The following is a 21432-nucleotide window of genomic DNA, read 5'->3' on the forward strand; positions in this document are numbered from 1 at the left end:
AAGAGAAATGCAATTTTTTGCTATAATTCAGAAGTCATTGAAGAGTGCTGTTATCTTCAAGCTGGGGTTTTAACATTTTGATGAAGGTAATGTGACTTGATTATAATTAAGTTTCAAATGACGTTAGGGTCTTTGTGTTTGCAGTTGTTTATAATAAGTAATCAATGCATAAAGACATGTTGAATTTTAAATGGAAATACACTTATTTTTACCTTCAAGACTGCATTAAAATATTTAGGCAAGCATATGACCCATTTGTAATCTCTGAATATTGATTTTATTTTCTCAAAATTTTGTTTTCTCAGACTGCTCTGATCTATGTATTTATGGCTATTTTCAGTGATGGCAGAGATATACTATTGAATACAGTTAAAAATAAAACTTATATGTTCTTTATGTAATTAATAACTCATAATTTGAAGGACTCTAAACATCAGGTCTGAATTAACATGCAAATTTCCCTTTTTTTTTTTTTAATTTCAAAAAGAGCAGTGCCTTAGGTTATTTCAGATGATACAGTGTTCTGATAACCTTTAAAATGGAGTAGAGAGTCATAAAAGGTTTCTTTTTTTCCCATCTTGCTTTGTTATTGTTATTAGGTTGATTCACAGTTTATTTATTTTTCATAATTTTCTGATTTGCTACTTAATTTCTAGTGCAAATCATACATTATGGATTAAATTAACAAGTTTACTTAGAACACTGAAGTTACGTTTTTTTTTTTTTTTCAAATGTACAATGTACTAAACCTTTTCGTTATGATTGAGAAGGGAATTTCTATGTTGTCTGGTTGCCAGGCTGGGGTGACTATATGAGTTAAATTGTTTGACGATAAAACAGTTGTTGTACTATTGTAAATCTCCTTCCTCTTTCTCATGTGCCAGATAGAGTCATGTTATATTATAAAATTACATGGAAATACCTGAAAGATTAAAAAGATGCTCGTATTTTAAGATATGTTTTTATCTTCAATTTTACTAATAAAGAAAATAATAATAATAATTTTAAAAAGCCCTTCCACAGTTTGTACCCGGCACTGTGCTAAGTAATTTTTACATGGTATCTCATTTAATCCTTGGAACAACCTGCTAAAGTAGGTGCTATTCTTAATTCCGTTTTATAGAAGATAAAATTGAAGCCAAGGAGATTAATAATCTTACTGAAGTCAAACAGCTAATAACGAATGGAGCTGGATTTGTAACCCAGCATTCTAGCTCCAAAGTCTAGTGTTCTTAATCATGGTGTCATTCTGCTTTGTTAGTATTTTGCCATTGATTCTGAATCTTAAGAGTATTGGAAAGGAAACTAAAGTCTGATTTTTATTTGAGATTAAAAAGACAACCTTTTGTCCATATGTAAGAATGAACTCTATTCTAAATTCATAACAAGTGCCTATTATAGTTCCTTAAAAAATAATCCCTACATATCTTCATTTTTTGTTGAAATCAATAAAATCGGAAATGACCAGAGGAGAGAAGGTGTAAATGCTAACTATTGGCTGTTCATTATTTAGGGTTTTGTAATTATTTTCTTAAGGCAGGATTACTTAGTCTCAGCCTCAGCCACTAAACACTCTGCAAGCAAGTAGCACCTATTTGCCACCTGATGACAAAAGACTTGGCCAATAAGATCTCCCTGGTTGCTTAACGGACCTGTTATCTTTATTCAGAAAAACAAATTAAAAACATAGCATAAGTAAAAATGCTAAGCAAAATCCTGTTTTAAATTATTTTGTTTATTCACAAGATTCGTACAGAATTCTTTATTTTTCTTGAAAAATATTTAAAATGTAAAGAATATGAAAACATTTTAAAAACAAATTTTAAGGTGTTTTATTGATCCAATAAATTTCTAACATTTAAAAAAGTTCCTATGTATCAAGCATATCACTAAAATGAAATTAGTTTGCTTAAATTACTATCTGCATTGCATAGTAATAAAAGCTGAATAAATGTTAACTACTTACAAATAAAGCGATTTGATTTTAATCACAATGAAACAAAATGGCTTGAATTTCTGATTGCCCTACAGCAGTGATGCTTAAAGTATGGTCCCTGAACTAACAGCTTTAGCTTCCACAAAGTCCTTGTTAGAATGCAAATTATTGGGTCTCTCCTAAGTCTCTTTTTTCTAAATTATTTATTCTTAAGGCTGGTCAAGTGCAGTAACAAGAAGGGAGGAAAGAGTTGAACAAGGAGTTCAATCTGTAACTGAATGATCAATTGAGATAACTCACTACCTTCAGACCAGTCTCCTCTGTCTTACTGAATCCAAAACTCTTGGGGTGGGCCCAGGAATCTGTTTTAACAAACTGTCTATTTGATTCTGATGCATGTTCCAATTTGAGAAAGTGCCCTACAGTTTCTGTTTAATTTCACTTTAAGTCAAACTCTTTGTTAAGGATTACAGAACCACACATTGTTAAGTCATGAGTCTTTTTCTTTAGATGTTATTTTATTGAATTTAATATATTATAAAATGTAAACTAAAAGAGTCTGCAAGTCAGTATTAATAACAAAAAGAATCCAGTCCAATTTATATTGGAAAGGGAATCAGCATAGGTCTATACATTTTAATGTTGTCTGGGTTTTATTCTGCAAACTAATAGGAAGATGACTGATATTTTAAAAGCCTGACTTTTATGCTACTCTTATGCTATACTGAAATGTGGTCATTTGCTGTGGATTATTAAGGTCTACCAGGTCCGGAAGGTCCCCCGGGTCTCCCTGGAAATGGAGGTATTAAAGGAGAGAAGGGAAACCCAGGCCAACCTGGGCTACCTGGCTTGCCTGGTTTGAAAGGAGATCAAGGACCACCAGGACTCCAGGTAGGAAATGGGAGTAGATATGTGATGAGAAAAGAATGTGGGTGTTTGTATTCAAAATGTGAATTCTAAGCTGCATCATTTTAATTAACACTCACTAGACAAGGTTCTATGCGTGGCTCACTGGTGAATTAAAAAGACAGTAGACGGGCGGATCACGAGGTCAGGAGATCGAAACCATCCTGGCTAACACGGTGAAACCCCGTCTCTACTAAAAACTACAAAAAACTAGCCAGGCGAGGTGGCGGCGCCTGTAGTCCCAGCTACCCTGGAGGCTGAGGCAGGAGAATGGCATGAACCCGGGAGGGGGAGCTTGCAGTGAGCTGAGATCCGGCCACAGCACTCCAGCCTGGGTGACAGAGCGAGACTCCGTCTCAAAAAAAAAAAAAAAAAAAAAAAGACAGTAGAAGGCAAGTTTCCTATAGTCTCCTAAAGGGACTTTGCTGTATTATAGTCAAAGAGTTCCTGAAAAGATACTTTACCTGGAGTCTTTTTATGCATATTTGGATTTGAGTAGCCTTCATTTTATGGTAAATAGAGGAATCTTTTAGGCTTTGAAATTAGATAAAGTTAGGGTCAAATGTCAGCTCCCCTGCACAATTCTTCTTTGTATCTCTGAGGAAAACAGACACTGGGTTTCGGTCTTCACCTATAAAAAGAATAATAGCACATCCACTCATGTGCTTTCTATGTTGGTTTGAGTGACTCAGAGAAGAGAGTCACATTCCTCTTTATGGGTTCTCAAAACTGCCTCCATTCGGTCAAGATGATTGCTGGTGGATTTGGCAGTCAACAAAATCTGGACTGTCTTTTAATTCTGAAGACTGCTTTATGGCAGAAAAAAGTATTTAAAGTAGTGGTCCTTAAAGCTTTTCGAAGTCTAATCTTTTTCCCCATGCCATCACTATTCTTCCAGTTACCTAGACTTAAAAATTTACTTCTGTTTACTCATTCTCTACTCACTCCCTATAAGTATGCATATTTCCAGAAACAATTAAGAATAAGTTTCACCTGCTATACCCCTTTACTACTAAATATTTTAATGCAGATTTCTTAAGATTAAAAATATTCTCATGTGTTATTATAAGATGACAATGAAAAGCTATGGGATTGTTTATATTTTATAAAATTCTTACCAAATGTCTTGGCTGCAACCCGTAATCCCAGCAACTTGAGAGGCTGGGGCAGGAGGGTTGCTTGAGGCCAGGAATTTGAGACAAGCCTGGACAACATAGCAAGACCCTGTCTCTAATTTTTTTTTAAATTATATAACCACAATACACTTATTACCTTCAGAAAATTTAACATAGATATACATTAATTTCTATCTTTCATATTACAGTTGGGTCCAGTGACCTAATAGTGTTCTTAGCATTTCTCCTTCCAGTACAGGATCCAGGCCAAGTCATGTTTTGCATTTAATTGTCATATCTTTAGCCTTCTTTAATCTGGAACAGTTCCTAAGTCTATTTTCTTTTTTTCATGACCTCAACATTTAAAAACAATTGTACCCCCACCCCCATTTTAAAATAGAATATTCCTTTTTTGTCTGATGTTTATTCATAATTAGATACAGGTTATGCATCCCCAGCTGGAATACTACATGAGTGATGCTGTGTCCTTCTCAGGCTAACAGATAAGGAGGTCCATGATGTCTATCTGCTCCTCATTTGTGATTTTAGTTTTGATCATCCAGTCAAGTTGTTGCTCAGTTTCTCCACTGTATCGTTATGTTTTTCCTTGCAACTAATAAAACTGTAGGAAGACATATTAAGATAGTGCAAATATACCACTCCTCCTCAAAAATTTCCCTTAGATTTAACATCTATTAATGATTTTGCCTCAACCAATCTCTACTGGGATAGTGGCAAAATGATGTTGTTTCAACTCTAGCACTACCTCCACATTACTAGTCAGTTCTACTGTAAGCAAGAGCCCTCCCTTCTCTCTGGTTTACTTATTCATTTCTTATTTTGGACTCATTTTTTTCCCATGTTTTCCACTAATTTATAATTTCTTTTTTTTTTTTTTTTATTATACTTTAAGTTCTAGGGTACATGTGCATAACGTGCAGGTTTGTTACATATGTATACTTATGCCATGTTGGTGTGCTGCACCCATCAACTCGTCAGCACCCATCAATTCATCATTTATATCATGTATAACTCCCCAATGCAATCCCTCCCTCCTCCCCCCTCCCCCCTCCCCATGATAGGCCCCAGTGCGTGATGTTCCCCTTCCCGAGTCCAAGTGATCTCATTGTTCAGTTCCCACCTATGAGTGAGAACATGCGGTGTTTGGTTTTCTGTTCTTGTGATAGTTTGCTAAGAATGATGGTTTCCAGCTGCATCCATGTCCCTACAAAGGACGCAAACTCATCCTTTTTTATGGCTGCATAGTATTCCATGGTGTATATGTGCCACATTTTCTTAATCCAGTCTGTCACAGATGGACATTTGGGTTGATTCCAAGTCTTTGCTATTGTGAATAGTGCCGCAATAAACATACGTGTACATGTGTCTTTGTAGTAGAATAATTTATAATCCTTTGGGTATATACCCAGTAGTGGGATGGCTGGGTCATATGGTACATCTAGTTCTAGATCCTTGAGGAATTGCCATACTGTTTTCCATAATGGTTGAACTAGTTTACAATCCCACCAACAGTGTAAAAGTGTTCCTATTTCTCCACATCCTCTCCAACACCTGTTGTTTCCTGACTTCTTAATGATTGCCATTCTAACTGGTGTGAGATGGTATCTCATTGTGGTTTTGATTTGCATTTCTCTGATGGCGAGTGATGATGAGCATTTTTTCATGTGTCTGTTGGCTGTATGAATATCTTCTTTTGAGAAATGTCTGTTCATATCCTTTCCCCACTTTTTGATGGGGTTGTTTGTTTTTTTCTCGTATATTTGTTTGAGTTCTTTGTAGATTCTGGATATTAGCCCTTTGTCAGATGAGTAGGTTGCAAAAATTTTCTCCCATTCTGTAGGTTGCCTGTTCACTCTGATGGTAGTTTCTTTTGCTGTGCAAAAGCTCTTTAGTTTAATTAGATCCCATTTGTCAATTTTTGCTTTTGCTGCCGTTGCTTTTGGTGTTTTAGACATGAAGTCCTTGCCCATGCCTATGTCCTGAATGGTACTACCTAGATTTTCTTCTAGGGTTTTTATGGTATTAGGTCTAACATTTAAGTCTCTAATCCATCTTGAATTAATCTTCGTATAAGGGGTAAGGAAAGGATCCAGTTTCAGCTTTCTACTTATGGCTAGCCAATTTTCCCAGCACCATTTATTAAATAGGGAATCCTTTCCCCATTTCTTGTTTCTCTCAGGTTTGTCAAAGATCAGATGGCTGTAGATGTGCGGTATTATTTCTGAGGACTCTGTTCTGTTCCATTGGTCTATATCTCTGTTTTGGTACCAGTACCATGCTGTTTTGGTTACTGTAGCCTTGTAGTATAGTTTGAAGTCAGGTAGCGTGACGCCTCCAGCTTTGTCCTTTTGACTTAGGATTGTCTTGGCAATGCGGGCTCTTCTTTGGTTCCATATGAACTTTAAAGCAGTTTTTTCCAATTCTGTGAAGAAACTCATTGGTAGCTTGATGGGGATGGCATTGAATCTATAAATAACCTTGGGGAGTATGGCCATTTTCACGATATTGATTCTTCCTATCCATGAGCATGGTATGTTCTTCCATTTGTTTGTGTCCTCTTTTATTTCACTGAGCAGTGGTTTGTAGTTCTCCTTGAAGAGGTCCTTTACATCCCTTGTAAGCTGGATTCCTAGGTATTTTATTCTCTTTGAAGCAATTGTGAATGGAAGTTCATTCCTGATTTGGCTCTCTGCTTGTCTGTTACTGGTGTATAAGAATGCTTGTGATTTTTGCACATTAATTTTGTATCCTGAGACTTTGCTGAAGTTGCTTATCAGCTTAAGGAGATTTTGGGCTGAGACGATGGGGTTTTCTAAATATACAATCATGTCATCTGCAAACAGGGACAATTTGACTTCTTCTTTTCCTAACTGGATACCCTTGATTTCTTTCTCTTGCCTGATTGCCCTAGCCAGAACTTCCAACACTATGTTGAATAGGAGTGGTGAGAGAGGGCATCCCTGTCTTGTGCCAGTTTTCAAAGGGAATTTTTCCAGTTTTTGCCCATTCAGTATGATATTAGCTGTGGGTTTGTCATAAATAGCTCTTATTATTTTGAGGTACGTTCCATCAATACCGAATTTATTGAGCGTTTTTAGCATGAAGGGCTGTTGAATTTTGTCAAAAGCCTTTTCTGCATCTATTGAGACAATCATGTGGTTCTTGTCTTTGGTTCTCTTTATATGCTGGATTACATTTATTGATTTGCGAATGTTGAACCAGCCTTGCATCCCAGGGATGAAGCCCACTTGATCATGGTGGATAAGCTTTTGGATGTGCTGCTGAATCCGGTTTGCCAGTATTTTATTGAGAATTTTTGCATCAATGTTCATCAGGGATATTGGTCTAAAATTCTCTTTTTTTGATGTGTCTCTGCCAGGCTTTGGCATCAGGATGATGTTGGCCTCATAAAATGAGTTAGGGAGGATTCCCTCTTTTTCTATTGATTGGAATAGTTTCAGAAGGAATGGTACCAGCTCCTCCTTGTACCTCTGGTAGAATTCAGCTGTGAATCCATCTGGTCCTGGACTTTTTTTGGTGGGTAGGCTGTTAATTGTTGCCTCAATTTCAGAGCCTGCTATTGGTCTATTCAGGGATTCAACTTCTTCCTGGTTTAGCCTTGGGAGAGTGTAAGTGTCCAGGAAATTATCCATTTCTTCTAGATTTTCTAGTTGATTTGCGTAGAGGCGTTTATAGTATTCTCTGATGGTAGTTTGTATTTCTGTGGGGTCGGTGGTGATATCCCCTTTATCATTTTTTATTGCATCTATTTGATTCCTCTCTCTTTTCTTCTTTATTAGCCTTGCTAGCGGTCTGTCAATTTTGTTGATCTTTTCAAAAAACCAACTCCTGGATTCATTGATTTTTTGGAGGGTTTTTTGTGTCTCTATCTCCTTCAGTTCGGCTCTGATCTTAGTTATTTCTTGCCTTCTGCTAGCTTTTGAATGTGTTTGCTCTTGCCTCTCTAGTTCTTTTAATTGTGATGTTAGAGTGTCAATTTTAGATCTTTCCTGCTTTCTCTTGTGGGCATTTAGTGCTATAAATTTCCCTCTACACACTGCTTTAAATGTGTCCCAGAGATTCTGGTATGTTGTATCTTTGTTCTCATTGGTTTCAAAGAACATCTTTATTTCCGCTTTCATTTCGTTATGTACCCAGTAGTCATTCAGGAGCAGGTTGTTCAGTTTCCATGTAGTTGAGCGGTTTTGATTGAGTTTCTTAGTCCTGAGTTCTAGTTTGATTGCACTGTGGTCTGAGAGACAGTTTGTTATAATTTCTGTTCTTTTACATTTGCTGAGGAGTGCTTTACTTCCAATTATGTGGTCAATTTTGGAATAAGTGCGATGTGGTGCTGAGAAGAATGTATATTCTGTTGATTTGGGGTGGAGAGTTCTATAGATGTCTATTAGGTCCGCTTGGTGCAGAGATGAGTTCAATTCCTGGATATCCTTGTTAACTTTCTGTCTCGTTGATCTGTCTAATGTTGACAGCGGAGTGTTGAAGTCTCCCATTATTATTGTATGGGAGTCTAAGTCTCTTTGTAAGTCTCTAAGGACTTTCTTTATGAATCTGGGTGCTCCTGTATTGGGTGCATATATATTTAGGAGAGTTAGCTCTTCCTGTTGAATTGATCCCTTTACCATTATGTAATGGCCTTCTTTGTCTCTTTTGATCTTTGATGGTTTAAAGTCTGTTTTATCAGAGACAAGGATTGCAACCCCTGCTTTTTTTTGTTCTCCATTTGCTTGGTAGATCTTCCTCCATCCCTTTATTTTGAGCCTATGTATGTCTCTGCATGTGAGATGGGTCTCCTGAATACAGCAGACTGATGGGTCTTGACTCTTTATCCAGTTTGCCAGTCTGTGTCTTTTAATTGGAGCATTTAGTCCATTAACATTTAAGGTTAATATTGTTATGTGTGAACTTGATCCTGCCATTATGATATTAACTGGTTATTTTGCTCGTTAGTTGATGCAGTTTCTTCCTAGCCTCGATGGTCTTTACATTTTGGCATGTTTTTGCGATGGCTAGTACTGGTTGTTCCTTTCCATGTTTAGTGCTTCCTTCAGGGTCTCTTGTAAGGCAGGCCTGGTGGTGACAAATTCTCTAAGCATTTGCTTATCTGTAAAGGATTTTATTTCTCCTTCACTTATGAAACTTAGTTTGGCTGGATATGAAATTCTGGGTTTAAAATTCTTTTCTTTAAGAACGTTGAATATTGGCCCCCACTCTCTTCTGGCTTGTAGAGTTTCTGCCGAGAGATCTGCTGTTAGTCTGATGGGCTTCCCTTTGTGGGTAACCTGACCTTTCTCTCTGGCTGCCCTTAAGATTTTTTCCTTCATTTCAACTTTGGTGAATCTGGCAATTATGTGTCTTGGAGTTGCTCTTCTGGAGGAGTATCTTTGTGGCGTTCTCTGTATTTCCTGAATTTGAATGTTGGCCTGCCCTACTAGGTTGGGGAAGTTCTCCTGGATGATATCCTGAAGAGTGTTTTCCAACTTGGTTCCATTTTCCCCCTCACTTTCAGGCACCCCAATCAGACGTAGATTTGGTCTTTTTACATAATCCCATACCTCTTGCAGGCTTTGCTCATTTCTTTTTCTTCTTTTTTCTTTTGGTTTCTCTTCTCGCTTCATTTCATTCATTTGATCTTCAATCGCTGATACTCTTTCTTCCAGTTGATCGAGTCGGTTACTGAAGCTTCTGCATTTGTCACGTATTTCTCGTGTCATGGTTTTCATCTCTGTCATTTCGTTTATGATCTTCTCTGCATTAATTAGTCTAGCTGTCAATTCTTCCACTCTTTTTTCAAGATTTTTAGTTTCTTTGCGCTGGGTACGTAATTCCTCCTTTAGCTCTGATAAGTTTGATGGACTGAAGCCTTCTTCTCTCCTCTCGTCCAAGTCATTCTCTTACCAGCTTTGATCCGTTGCTGGCGATGGGCTGCGCTCCTTTGCAGGGGGAGATGCGCTCTTATTTTTTGAATTTCCAGCTTTTCTGCCCTGCTTCTTCCCCATCTTTGTGGTTTTATCTGTCTCTGGTCTTTGATGGTGGTGACGTACTGATGGGGTTTTGGTATAGGTGTCCTTCCTGTTTGATAGTTTTCCTTCTGACAGTCAGAAGGACTGTCTGTTGGTCTGTTGGAGATTGCTTGAGGTCCACTCCAGACCCTGTTTGCCTGGGTATCAGCAGCAGAGGTTGCCGAAGATAGAATATTGCTGAACAGCGAGTGTACCTGTCTGATTCTTCCTTTGGAAGTTTCCTCTCAGGGGTGTACTCCACCCTGTGAGGTGTGGGGTGTCAGACTGCCCCTAGTGGGGGATTTCTCCCAGCTAGGCTACTCAGGGGTCAGGGACACACCTAAGCAGGCAGTCTGTCCGTTCTCAGATCTCAACCTCCACGTTGGGAGATCCACGGCTCTCCCCAAAGCTGTCAGACAGAGTCGTTCGCGTCTGCACCGGCTCCCGCTACTTCCCCTGTTGGTCTTCAGCTGTGCGCTGTCCCCAGAGGTGGAGACTACAGAGACAGGCAGGCTTCCTTGAGCTGCTGTGAGCTCCACCCAGTTCGAGCTTCCCAGCGGCTTTGTTTACCTACTTAAGCCTCAGCAATGGCGGGCGCCCCTCCCCCAGCCTAGCTGCTGCCTTGCGGATAGATCGCCGCAGACTGCCGTGTTAGCAGTGAGGGAGGCTTCGTGGGCGTGGGACCCTCCCGGCCAGGTGTGGGATATATTCTTCTGGTGTGCCTGTATGCTTACAGCGCAGTATTGGGGTGGGAGTTACCCGATTTTCCAGGTGTTGTGTGTCTCAGTTCCCCTGGCTAGGAAAACGGATCCCCTTCCCCCTTGCGCTTCCAGGTGAGGCGATGCCTCGCCCTGCTTCAGCTCTCGCTGGTCAGGCTGCAGCAGCTGACCAGCACCGATTGTCCGGCACTCCCTAGTGAGATGACCCCAGTACCTCAGTTGAAAATGCAGAAATCACCAGTCTTCTGTGTCGCTCGCGCTGGGAGTTGGAGACTGGAGCTGTTCCTATTCGGCCATCTTGCTCCGCCCCTAATTTATAATTTCTAAACTGTCATTACTTATTTTGATGCTCTCATTGTTCCAGATTTGGAAACCCCTTCAAGCTGGATTTCATGTTTTTCTGATACGTACTTCCTTCCAACTATTTTTTTGGCACTTTTAAATATTATTCCATGATAAGATGCTCCAGGCTTGTCCCTCTTTCATTCTTACTAATACAAGCTTTGTTGTCCTGCACTTGAAGTAGAGCAATAGCCTCCTGTGTGATCTTGCTGTTCTATATTCTTCCTGTATTTGGGTGGCTGAGGTGGGATGATTGCTTGAGCCTAGGAGTTTGAGGACAGCCTGGGCATCATGGTGAGATCTATCTCTATAGAAAAGAAAGAAAAAAGAAAGAATAAAGTAATAGTTACTTTTCATTAAGTGTACAGCATACATCAGTCTTCTAAGCACTTAGTATGGTTAGCAAAAGACAATGAACTCTGCAGGAGAAAAAGGAAGAGCTTTATTTTCTATCAAAAGTAATCTGTGGATTGGGAAGGCACAGCTTTCAGTACAAGTGAAAGTGTGATCTCTGAAGAACAAAGGGAGGATTTGGCTTAAGGGAAAGTTCTCACCCATGTTCTCAATCAGGTCCATTTATGCAAATGAAGGATACAGACTTCATCAGTTCTGATTGATTGAAATACTTGAGCCCTGATCAGGTGATTTCCAAGACCAAAGCCAGAAGTCTGCCAGATGTTTCTTTCAAATGGCCAGTGGGCAGGGGGTGTTTTCAAGCCACAGTTTATCTTCGCAGTGGCTTGACTCTATTGTAGAAAGGGACATCCTGTGACACTTTTACAACATCTTTACAAGAACACAAGATATGTGATATTTCCCTTACCCAGCCATGGCCAGTTGGTTGTGTTTTAACTTTGAGCATATCAGTTAGCCATGGGAAGTTCATTTTGTCTGTCAGCCAGGGGTATATTTTAACAATATGAACTGTCTCATTTAATTCTCACCACAACCCTATGAAGTAAATACTGTTATTTTCTCTATATTTGAGGTGAGAAGACTATGAATCAAAGAGGTTAAATAATCAACTCAGTTCACACAAGCTAATATAAGGCAAAATTGAGATTACAGTCTTGGAAGTTTGACTCTGGAAACAGTGCTATATGCCACTATGCAATTCTTATGCCCTCACTACCCTTCCTCCCCTCACTGCAATTTTTTTGTAACATTAATGATTTTATTTATTCAGGGTAATCCTGGTCGGCCGGGTCTCAATGGAATGAAAGGAGATCCTGGTCTCCCTGGTGTTCCAGGATTCCCAGGTATTTGAAGGGATTTTTGTGGTTTCCCTTTATATTAAACTCCTCTGGGACAAGATAGCCATTTTCTGATTTGACTGGGTAAAGGTTGTAGCCCTGTTGCTTTGCCATGAAACTGTATGTACCTTCTATGTAGGCATGAAAGGACCCAGTGGAATACCTGGATCAGCTGGTCCTGAAGGGGAACCGGGACTTACCGGTCCTCCAGGTAAGACTTGTTCCTGAAGATAGTTATACCTGATACTTAGATGCTTTAAAGAATTTGAAAGTTTTCATTCTGTCTTTCAGCCAGACCTTTGGAGGCTAAGTCCCCAACAACTGAGGGAAAATAAGCAAGGCTCTCCCTTTATTTACTAATCTCTATTTTATTAACATAATATTGATAGCAGACCTTTTAAAGTTAAGATAGATACAGGATCAACAAAAATACTTCCTTGACATTAGCTTCTATACTAACTTCCCCAAATTCAATTGAACAGATCACAAGAGCAAGTCACATATGAATTTTTAAAAATATTTTTGATATTAAAATAGTTCATTTTGCTAAGAGGCTTATAGAAGCTTCTTATAAATTGAGAAATAGGGAATCTGCTAAATTCCCCTAGTAGATCAAAGGGTCCCTTGACAAGCACAGCAAGCAAAAACTGCAAATGATGTTGGAGTCAGAATGGATGTGTAAGTAAAATTGTCTTCCCCTGACACCAGTGTTCACAGATTTATAATGGATGAGACTTTCTAGTAAGTGAGTAACATTCAAAGTTTGAAAAGAGGGTTGATATGCCTACTTTTTACACTAACCCTAATAAATTATTTTTCAATTGAAAGTTATTTTTCAATTTTTAGTTTTCCTAAACAGATTTCTGTTAGATATGGCAGCAATTCAAAAACTGGTTTCTCTCACACCAATTCTTGTCCTGAACTTAGATCACTTTGGCTTCCATTTCTTGTAACCTTTATCTTTCCCTTCAAATTTGTGTGTTTTGCCTCATAGGTCCTCCTGGATTACCTGGTCCTTCAGGACAGAGTATCATAATCAAAGGAGATGCTGGTCCTCCAGGAATCCCTGGACAACCTGGGTTGAAAGGTCTACCAGGACCCCAAGGACCTCAAGGTTTACCAGGTACCAATGCAGATCATCTTTATTATTATTACTATACTTTTAATTTCTGGGATACATGTGCAGAAAGTACAGGTTTGTTACATAGGTATACATGTGCCATGGTGGTTTGCTGCACCCATCAACCCGTCATCTACATTAGGTATTTCTCCTAATGCTATGCCTCACCTAAACCCCCATCCCCTGACAGGCCCAGGTGTGTGATGGTCCCCTCCCTGTGTCCATGTGTTCTCATTGTTCAGATCCCACTTAGGAGTGAGAACATGTGGTGTTTGGTTTTCTGTTCCTGTATTAGTTTGCTGAGAATGATGGTTTCCAGCTTCATCCGTGTCCCTACAAAGGACATGAACTCATCCTTTTTTTATGGCTGCATAGTATTCCATGGTGTGTATGTGACACATTTTCTTTATCCAGTCTTATCATTGATGGGCATTTGGACTGGTTCCAAGTCTTTGCTATTGTGAACAGTGCTTCAATAAGCATATGTGGGCATGTGTCTTTATAGTAGAATAATTTATAATCCTTTGGGTATATACCAAAATGAGATTGCTGGGTCAAATGGTATTTCTGGTTCTAGATCCTTGAGGAATCGCCGCACTGTCTTCCACAATGGTTGAACTAATTTACACTCCCACCAATAGTGTAAAAGCATTCCTATCTCTCCACATCTTCTCCAGCATCTCTTGTTTCCTGACTTTTTAATGATCACCATTCTAAATGGCGTGAGATAGTATCTCATGGTGGATTTGATTTGCATTTCTCTAGTGACCAGTGATGATAAGCTTTTTTTCATATGTTTGTTGGCCTCATAAATGTCTTCTTTTGAGAAGTGTCTGTTCATATCCTTTGCCCACTTTTAGATGGGGTTGTGGTTGTTTTTTTCTGGTAAATTTGTTTAAGTTCCTTGTAGATTCTGGATATCAGCCCTTTGTCAGACGGATAGATTGCCAAAATTTTCTCCCATTCTGTAGGTTGCCTGTTCAATCTGATGATAGTTTCTTTTGCGGTGCAGAAGCTCCTTAGTTTAATTAGATCACATTTGTCAATTTTGGCTTTTGTTGCCATTGCTTTTGGTGTTTTAGTCATGAAGTATTTGTCCATGCCTATGTCCTTAATGGTATTGTCTAGGATTTCTTCTAGGATTTTTATGGTTTTAGGTCTTATGTTTAAATCTTTAATTTATCTTGAGTTAATTTTTGTATAAGATATAAGGAAGGAGTCCAGTTTCAGTTTTCTGTGTATGGCTAGCCAGTTTTCCCAACACCAGTTGAATATGAAATCCTTTCCCCATTTCTTGTTTTTGTCAGGTTTGCCAAATATCAGATGGTTGTAGATGGGTGGCATTATTTCTGAAGACTCTGTTCTGTTCCATTGGTCTATATATCTGTTTTGGTACCAGTACCATGCTGTTTTGGTTACTGTAGCCTTGTAGTATAGTTTGAAGTCAGGTAGCGTGATGCCTCCAGCTTAGTTCTTTTTGCTTAGGATTATCTTGGTTATACGGGCTCTTTTTTTTTTTTATTCTATATGAAATTTAAAGGAGTTTTTTCTAATTCTGTGAAGAATGTCAATAGTAACTTGATGGAGATAGCATTGAATCTATAAATTACTTTGGGCAGTATGGCCATTTTCATGATATTGATTCTTCCTATCCATGAGCATGGAATATTTTTCCATTTGTTTGTGTCCTCTCTTACTTCCCTGAGCAGTGGTTTGTAGTTCTCCCTGAAGAGTTCCTTCAAATCCCTTGTAAATTGTATTCCTAGGTATTTTATTCTCTTTGTAGCCATTGTGAATGGGAGTTCACTCATAATTTAGCTCTTTGTCTATTATTGGTGTATAGGAATGGTTGTGATTTTTGAACATTGATTTTCCAGCCTGAGACTTTGCTGAAGTCACTTATCAGCTTAAGGAGATTTTGGGCTGAGACGATGAGGTTTTCTAAATATGGAATCATGTCATCTGCAAACAGAGACAATTTGACTTCCTCTCTTTCTATTTTATACCTTTATTTCTTTCTCTAGCCTGATTGCCCTGGCAAAAACTTCCAGTACTATGTTGAGTAGGAGTGAACTCAGGATTAAGAAACTCACTCAAAACTGCACAACTACATGGAAACTGAACCATGTGCTCCTGAATTACTACTGGGTAAATAACGAAATTAAGGCAGAAGTAAATAAGTTCTTTGAAACCAATGAGAACAAGGACACAATGTACCAGAATCTCTGGGTCACAGCCAAAGCAGCGTTTAGAGGGAAATTTATAGCACTAAATGCCCACAGGAGAAAGCGGGAAAGATCTAAAATTGATACCCTAACATCACAATTAAAAGAACTAGAGAAGCAAGAGCAAACACATTCCAAAGCTAGCAGAAGGCAAGAAATAACTAAGATCAGAGCAGAACTGAAGGAGATACAGACACAAAAAAACCCTTCAAAAAATCAGTGAATCCAGGAGCTGGTTTTTTGAAAAGATCAACAAAATTGATAGACCACTAGCAAGACTAATAAAGAAGAAAAGAGACAAGAATCAAATAGACACAGTAAAAAATGATAAAGGGGATATCACCACCGATCCCACAGAAATACAAACTACCATCAGAGAATACTATAAACACCTCTATGCAAATAAACTAGAAAACCTAGAAGAAATGGATAAATTCCTTGACACATACTGTCTCCCAAGACTAAACCAGGAAGAAGTTGAATCGCTGAATAGACCAATAATAGGCTCTGACATTAAGACAATAATTAATAGCCTACCAACCAAAAAAAAGTCCAGGACCAGACGGATTCACAGCTGAATTCTACCAGAGGTACAAACAGGAGTTAGTACCATTCCTTCTGAAACTATTCCAATCAATAGAAAAAGAACGAATCCTCCCTAACTCATTTTATGAGGCCAACATCATCCTGATACCAAAGCCTGGCAGAGACACAACAAAAAAAGAGAATTTTAGACCAATATCCCTGATGAACATCGATGCAAAAATCCTCAATAAAATACTGGCAAACCAAATCCAGTAGCACATCAAAATCTTATCAATCATGATCAAATGGGCTTCATCCCTGGGATGCAAGGCTGTTTCAACATATGCAAATCAAGAAACGCAATCCAGCATATAAACAGAGCCAAAGACAAAAACCACATGATTATTTCAACAGATGCAGAAAAGGCCTTTGACAAAATTCCACAGCCCTTCCTGACAAAAACTTTCAATAAATTAGGTATTGATGAAACATATATCAAAATAATAAGAGCTATTTATGACAAACCCACAGCCAATATCATACTGAATGGGCAAAAACTGGAAGCATTCCCTTTGAAAACTGGTACAAGACAGGGATGCCCTCTCTCACCACTCCTATTCAACATAGTGTTGGAAGTTCTGGCTAGGGCAATCAGGCAAGAGAAAGAAATCAAGGGTATTCAGATAGGAAAAGAAGAAGTCAAATTGTCCCTGTTTGCAGATGACATGATTGTATATTTAGAAAGCCCCATCATCTCAGCCCAAAATCTCCTTAAGCTGATAAGCAACTTCAGCAAAGTCTCAGGATACAAAATCAGTGTGCAAAGATCATAAGCATTCCTATACACCAATAATACACAAGCAGAGAGCCAAATCAAAAGTGAACTCCCATTCACAATAGCTTCAAAGAGAATAAAATACCTAGGAATCCAACTTACAAGGGATGTGAAGGACCTCTTCAAGGAGAACTACAAGCCACTGCTCAGTGAAATCGAAGAGGACACAAACAAATGGAAGAACATTCCATGCTCATGGATAGGAAGAATCAATATCGTGAAAATGGCCATACTGCCCAAGGTAATTTATAGATTCAATGCCATCTACCTGACTTCAAACTATAATACAAAGCTACAGTAACCAAAGCAGCATGGTACTGGTACCAAAACAGAGATATAGACCAATGGAACAGAACAGAGCCCTCAGAAATAATACCACACATCTACAACTATCTGATCTTTGACAAACCTGACGAAAACAAGAAGTGGGGAAAAGATTCCCTATTTAATAAATGGTGCTGGGAAAACTGACTAGCCATAAGTAGAAAGCTGAAACTGGATCCCTTCCTTACACCATATGCAAAAATTAATTCAAGATGGATTAAAGACTTAAATGTTAGACCTAAAACCATAAAAACCCTAGAAGAAAACCTAGGCAATAACATTCAGGACATAGGCATGGGCAAGGACTTCATGTCTAAAACATTAAAAGCAATGGCAACAAAAGCCAAAATTGACAAATGGGATTTAATTAAACTAAGGAGCTTCTGCACAGCAAAAGAAACTACCATCAGTGTGAAGAGGCAACCTACAGAATGGGAGAAAATTTTTTCAATCTGCTCATCTGACGAAGGGCTAATATCCAGAACCTACAAAGAACTCAAACAAATTTACAAGAAAAAAACAAACAACCCCATCAAAAAGTGGGCAAAGGATATGAACAGATGCTTCTCAAAAGAAGACATTTATGTAGCCAACAGACACATGAAAAAATCCTCATCATCACTAGCCATCAGAGAAATGCAAATCAAAACCACAATGAGATACCATCTCACACTAGTTAGAATGGCGATCATTAAAAAGTCAGGAAACAATAGGTGCTGGAGAGGATGTGAAGAAATAGGAACACTTTTATACTGTTGGTGGGACGGTAAACTAGTTCAACCATTGTGGAAGACAGTGTGGTGATTCCTCAAGGATCTAGAACTAGAAATACCGTTTGACCCAGCCATCCCATTACTGGGTATCTACCCAAAGGATTATAAATCATGCTGCTATAAAGACATATGCACACGTATGTTTATTGTGGCACTATTCACAATAGCAAAGACTTGGAACCAACCCAAATGTCCATCAATGACAGACTGGATTAAGAAAATGTGGCACATATACACCATGGAATACTATGCAGCCATAAAAAGGATGAGTTCATGTCCTTTATAGAGACATGGATGCAGCTGGAAACCATCAGTCTCAGCAAACTATCGCAAGAACAGAAAACCAAACACTGCATGTTCTCACTCCTAGGTGGGAAATGAACAATGAGAACACTTGGACACAGGAAGGGGAACATCACACACTGGGGCCTGCTGTGGGGTAGGGGGGTGGGGATAGCATTAGGAGATATACCTAATGTAAATGATGAGTTAATGGATGCAGCACACCAACATGGCATATGTAACAAACCTGCATGTTGTGCACATGTACCCTAGAACATAAAGTATAATAAAATAAAACACACACACACACAGAAATAAATAAAAATAAAAATAAAGAAAATCTGAACTGCTGGACCACCCTGAAGTATCTTGAATTGAGGAGCTTAGGTGAAGAAGTCCTGGTATCAGTTGGGGGCCCTTCAGATGAGCTGCCACCTTGTGACTGTCCGTCAAGGACATCTTTTGGCCATCCCTGGTTAGAGTTGCCATGTGGGTCACAACTAGGAGACTTTCCTTGAATGTGCCCCCACAGATGCATGGCTGGGATGGTGTAGATTCTTTCTGTTTCTGGCAGCGCTGGCACAGTATTAGGATTTATGAGGTTAAGATTAACGGCGACAACACTAGAAAATCTTTACCTGATAATACATTTTTTATTTTGTAAAATCTTTATTGCAATATAATTCACATTCCGAATAATGTACCCAGTGAAATTGTGCAATTCAGTGGTATTTAGTGTATTTACAGAGCTGTACAACCATCACCACCCTCTAGCTATTATCTCCGAATCCCCACTTTTCCCTAGCCGCTAGAAACCTCGGGTCTACTTTCTGTTTCTGTAGATTTGCCATTCTTAGTATTTCATATAAATAGAATCCTACAGTTTATAGTGCTTTATGACTGGCTTTTTTCACTGAGGATAACGTTTTTAAGGTTTGTTTATGTTGCAGCTTTTGTGGTACTTTCCTTTCTCTTTACTGATAAATAATATTCCACCCTGTGGATAGGCTACAGTTTGTGTGCCCACTCATCAGTTGATGGGCATTTGGGTTGTTTCCATTTTTTGTCTATTCCGAATAATGCTGCTATGAACATATATGAACAAGTTTTTCTGTGGTTTTATTCCTCTTGAGTAGAACTGCTAGGCCTGTTAATATGTTTTTAGTCTTCTGTATATATATGGAATATTGTCACCTAGTGTGAAATGGTTTTTAAATGCAATCAACAATCTAAAACCTCCAGTTATTTGTGGTTTCCTTTTTTTTTTTTTTTTTTTTTTTTTGACACAGGGTCTTACTGTGTCACCCAGGCTAAAGTCCAGCAGCATGATCTGGGCTCACTGCAGCCTCGACCTGGGCTTAAGCGATCCTCCCACCTCAGCTTCCTGAGTAACTGGGACTATAGGTGTGCGCCACTACGCCTGGCTAATTTCTGTATTTTTAGTAGAGATGATGTTATGCCATTTGGCCAGGCTGATCTTGAATTCCTGACTTTAAGTGATCTGCCTGCCTCAGCCTCCCAAAGTTCTGGGATTACAGGCGTGAGGCATCATGGCCAGCCCAGGCACTCTGCTGACTTAAAAATATTTTTAAATAATTCACATTATTAAAATATTTAAACCTAGTTATTCTTTTCTTTGGCTGAGACCACTTAGAAAATTATTTTTTTATATATGAATATGATGACTTTTGACACTGTATTTGGGTGTTTATAATTTATATGCATGAATTTTAAGTACCCTAGAATTGAGTGTAATAGTGATAATATTTTTAAAAGTGGAAATTTTTAAGATATAGTATGTTGTAAATTATTAATAAATGTTTCTATTTCAAAAAAAAAAATACACACTGCTTTAAATGTGTCCTAGAGATTCTGGTATGTTGTATCTTTGTTCTCGTTGGTTTCAAAGAACATCTTTATTTCTGCCTTCATTTCGTTATGTACCCAGTAGTCATTCAGGAGGTTGTTGTTCAGTTTCCATGTAGTTGAGCGGTTTTGAGTGAGTTTTTTAATCCTGAGTTCTAGTTTGATTGCACTGTGGTCTGAGAGACAGTTTGTTATAATTTCTGTTCTTGTACATTTGCTGAGGAGTGCTTAACTTCCAACTATGTGGTCAATTTTGGAATAAGTGTGATGTGGTGCTGAGAAGAATGTATATTCTGTTGATTTGGGGTGGAGAGTTTTGTAGATGTCTATTAGGTCCACTTGGTGCAGAGTTGAGTTCAATTCCTGGATATCCTTGTTAATTTTCTGTCTCCTTGATCTGTCTAATGTTGACAGCGGGGTGTTAAAGTCTCCCACTATTATTGTATGGGAGTCTAAGTCTCTTTGTAAGTCTCTAATGACTTGCTTTATGAATCTGGGTGCTCCTGTATTGATATATATTTAGAATAGTTAGCTCTTCTTGTTGAATTGATCGCCTTTACCATTATGTAATGGCCTTCTTTGTCTCTTTTGATCTTTGTTGGCTTAAAGTCTGTTTTATCAGAGACTAGGATTGCAACCCCTCACTTTTTTTGTTTTCCATTTGCTTGGTAGATCTTCCTCCATCCCTTTATTTTGAGCCTATGTGTGTCTCTGCACATGAGATGGGTCTCCTGAATGCAGTACACTGATGGGTCTTGACTCTTTATCCAATTTGCCAGTCTGTGTCTTTTAATTGGAACATTTAGCCCATTTACATATAAGGTTAATATCATTATGTGTGAACTTGATCCTATCATTATGACGTTAGCTGGTGATTTTGCTCATTAGTTCATGCAGTTTCTTCCTAGCATCGATGGTCTTTACATTTGGCATGTTTTTGCAGTGGCTGGTACCGGTTGTTCCTTTCCATGTTTAGTGCTTCCTTCAGGAGCTCTTGTAAGGCAGGCCTGGTGGTGACAAAATCTCTCAGCATTTGCTTGTCTGTAAAGGATTTTATTTCTCCTTCACTTATGAAACTTAGTTTGGTTGGATATGAAATTCTGGGTTGAAAATTCTTTTCTTTAAGAATGTTGAATATTGGCCCCCACTCTCTTCTGGCTTGTAGAGTTT

General features: G+C 38.6%; 1 protein-coding gene across 3 annotated transcripts in view; it reads left to right on the forward strand.

Moving 5' to 3' along the window:
• COL4A5 (collagen type IV alpha 5 chain) overlaps positions 1 to 21432 on the forward strand; it is a 298599-nt gene that overhangs the window by 262080 nt on the left and 15087 nt on the right. For all 3 annotated transcript variants that reach the window (XM_030934587.1, XM_030934588.1, XM_030934589.1), the window contains 4 exons: positions 2694 to 2827; positions 12246 to 12318; positions 12452 to 12523; positions 13307 to 13435. In XM_030934587.1, coding sequence (XP_030790447.1) covers positions 2694 to 2827; positions 12246 to 12318; positions 12452 to 12523; positions 13307 to 13435 — 408 coding nt within the window. The remainder of the gene's footprint in view (positions 1 to 2693; positions 2828 to 12245; positions 12319 to 12451; positions 12524 to 13306; positions 13436 to 21432) is intronic.

This window comes from Rhinopithecus roxellana, chromosome 7 (genome assembly GCF_007565055.1).
Source record: "Rhinopithecus roxellana isolate Shanxi Qingling chromosome 7, ASM756505v1, whole genome shotgun sequence".
Lineage (NCBI taxonomy): Eukaryota > Metazoa > Chordata > Mammalia > Primates > Cercopithecidae > Rhinopithecus > Rhinopithecus roxellana.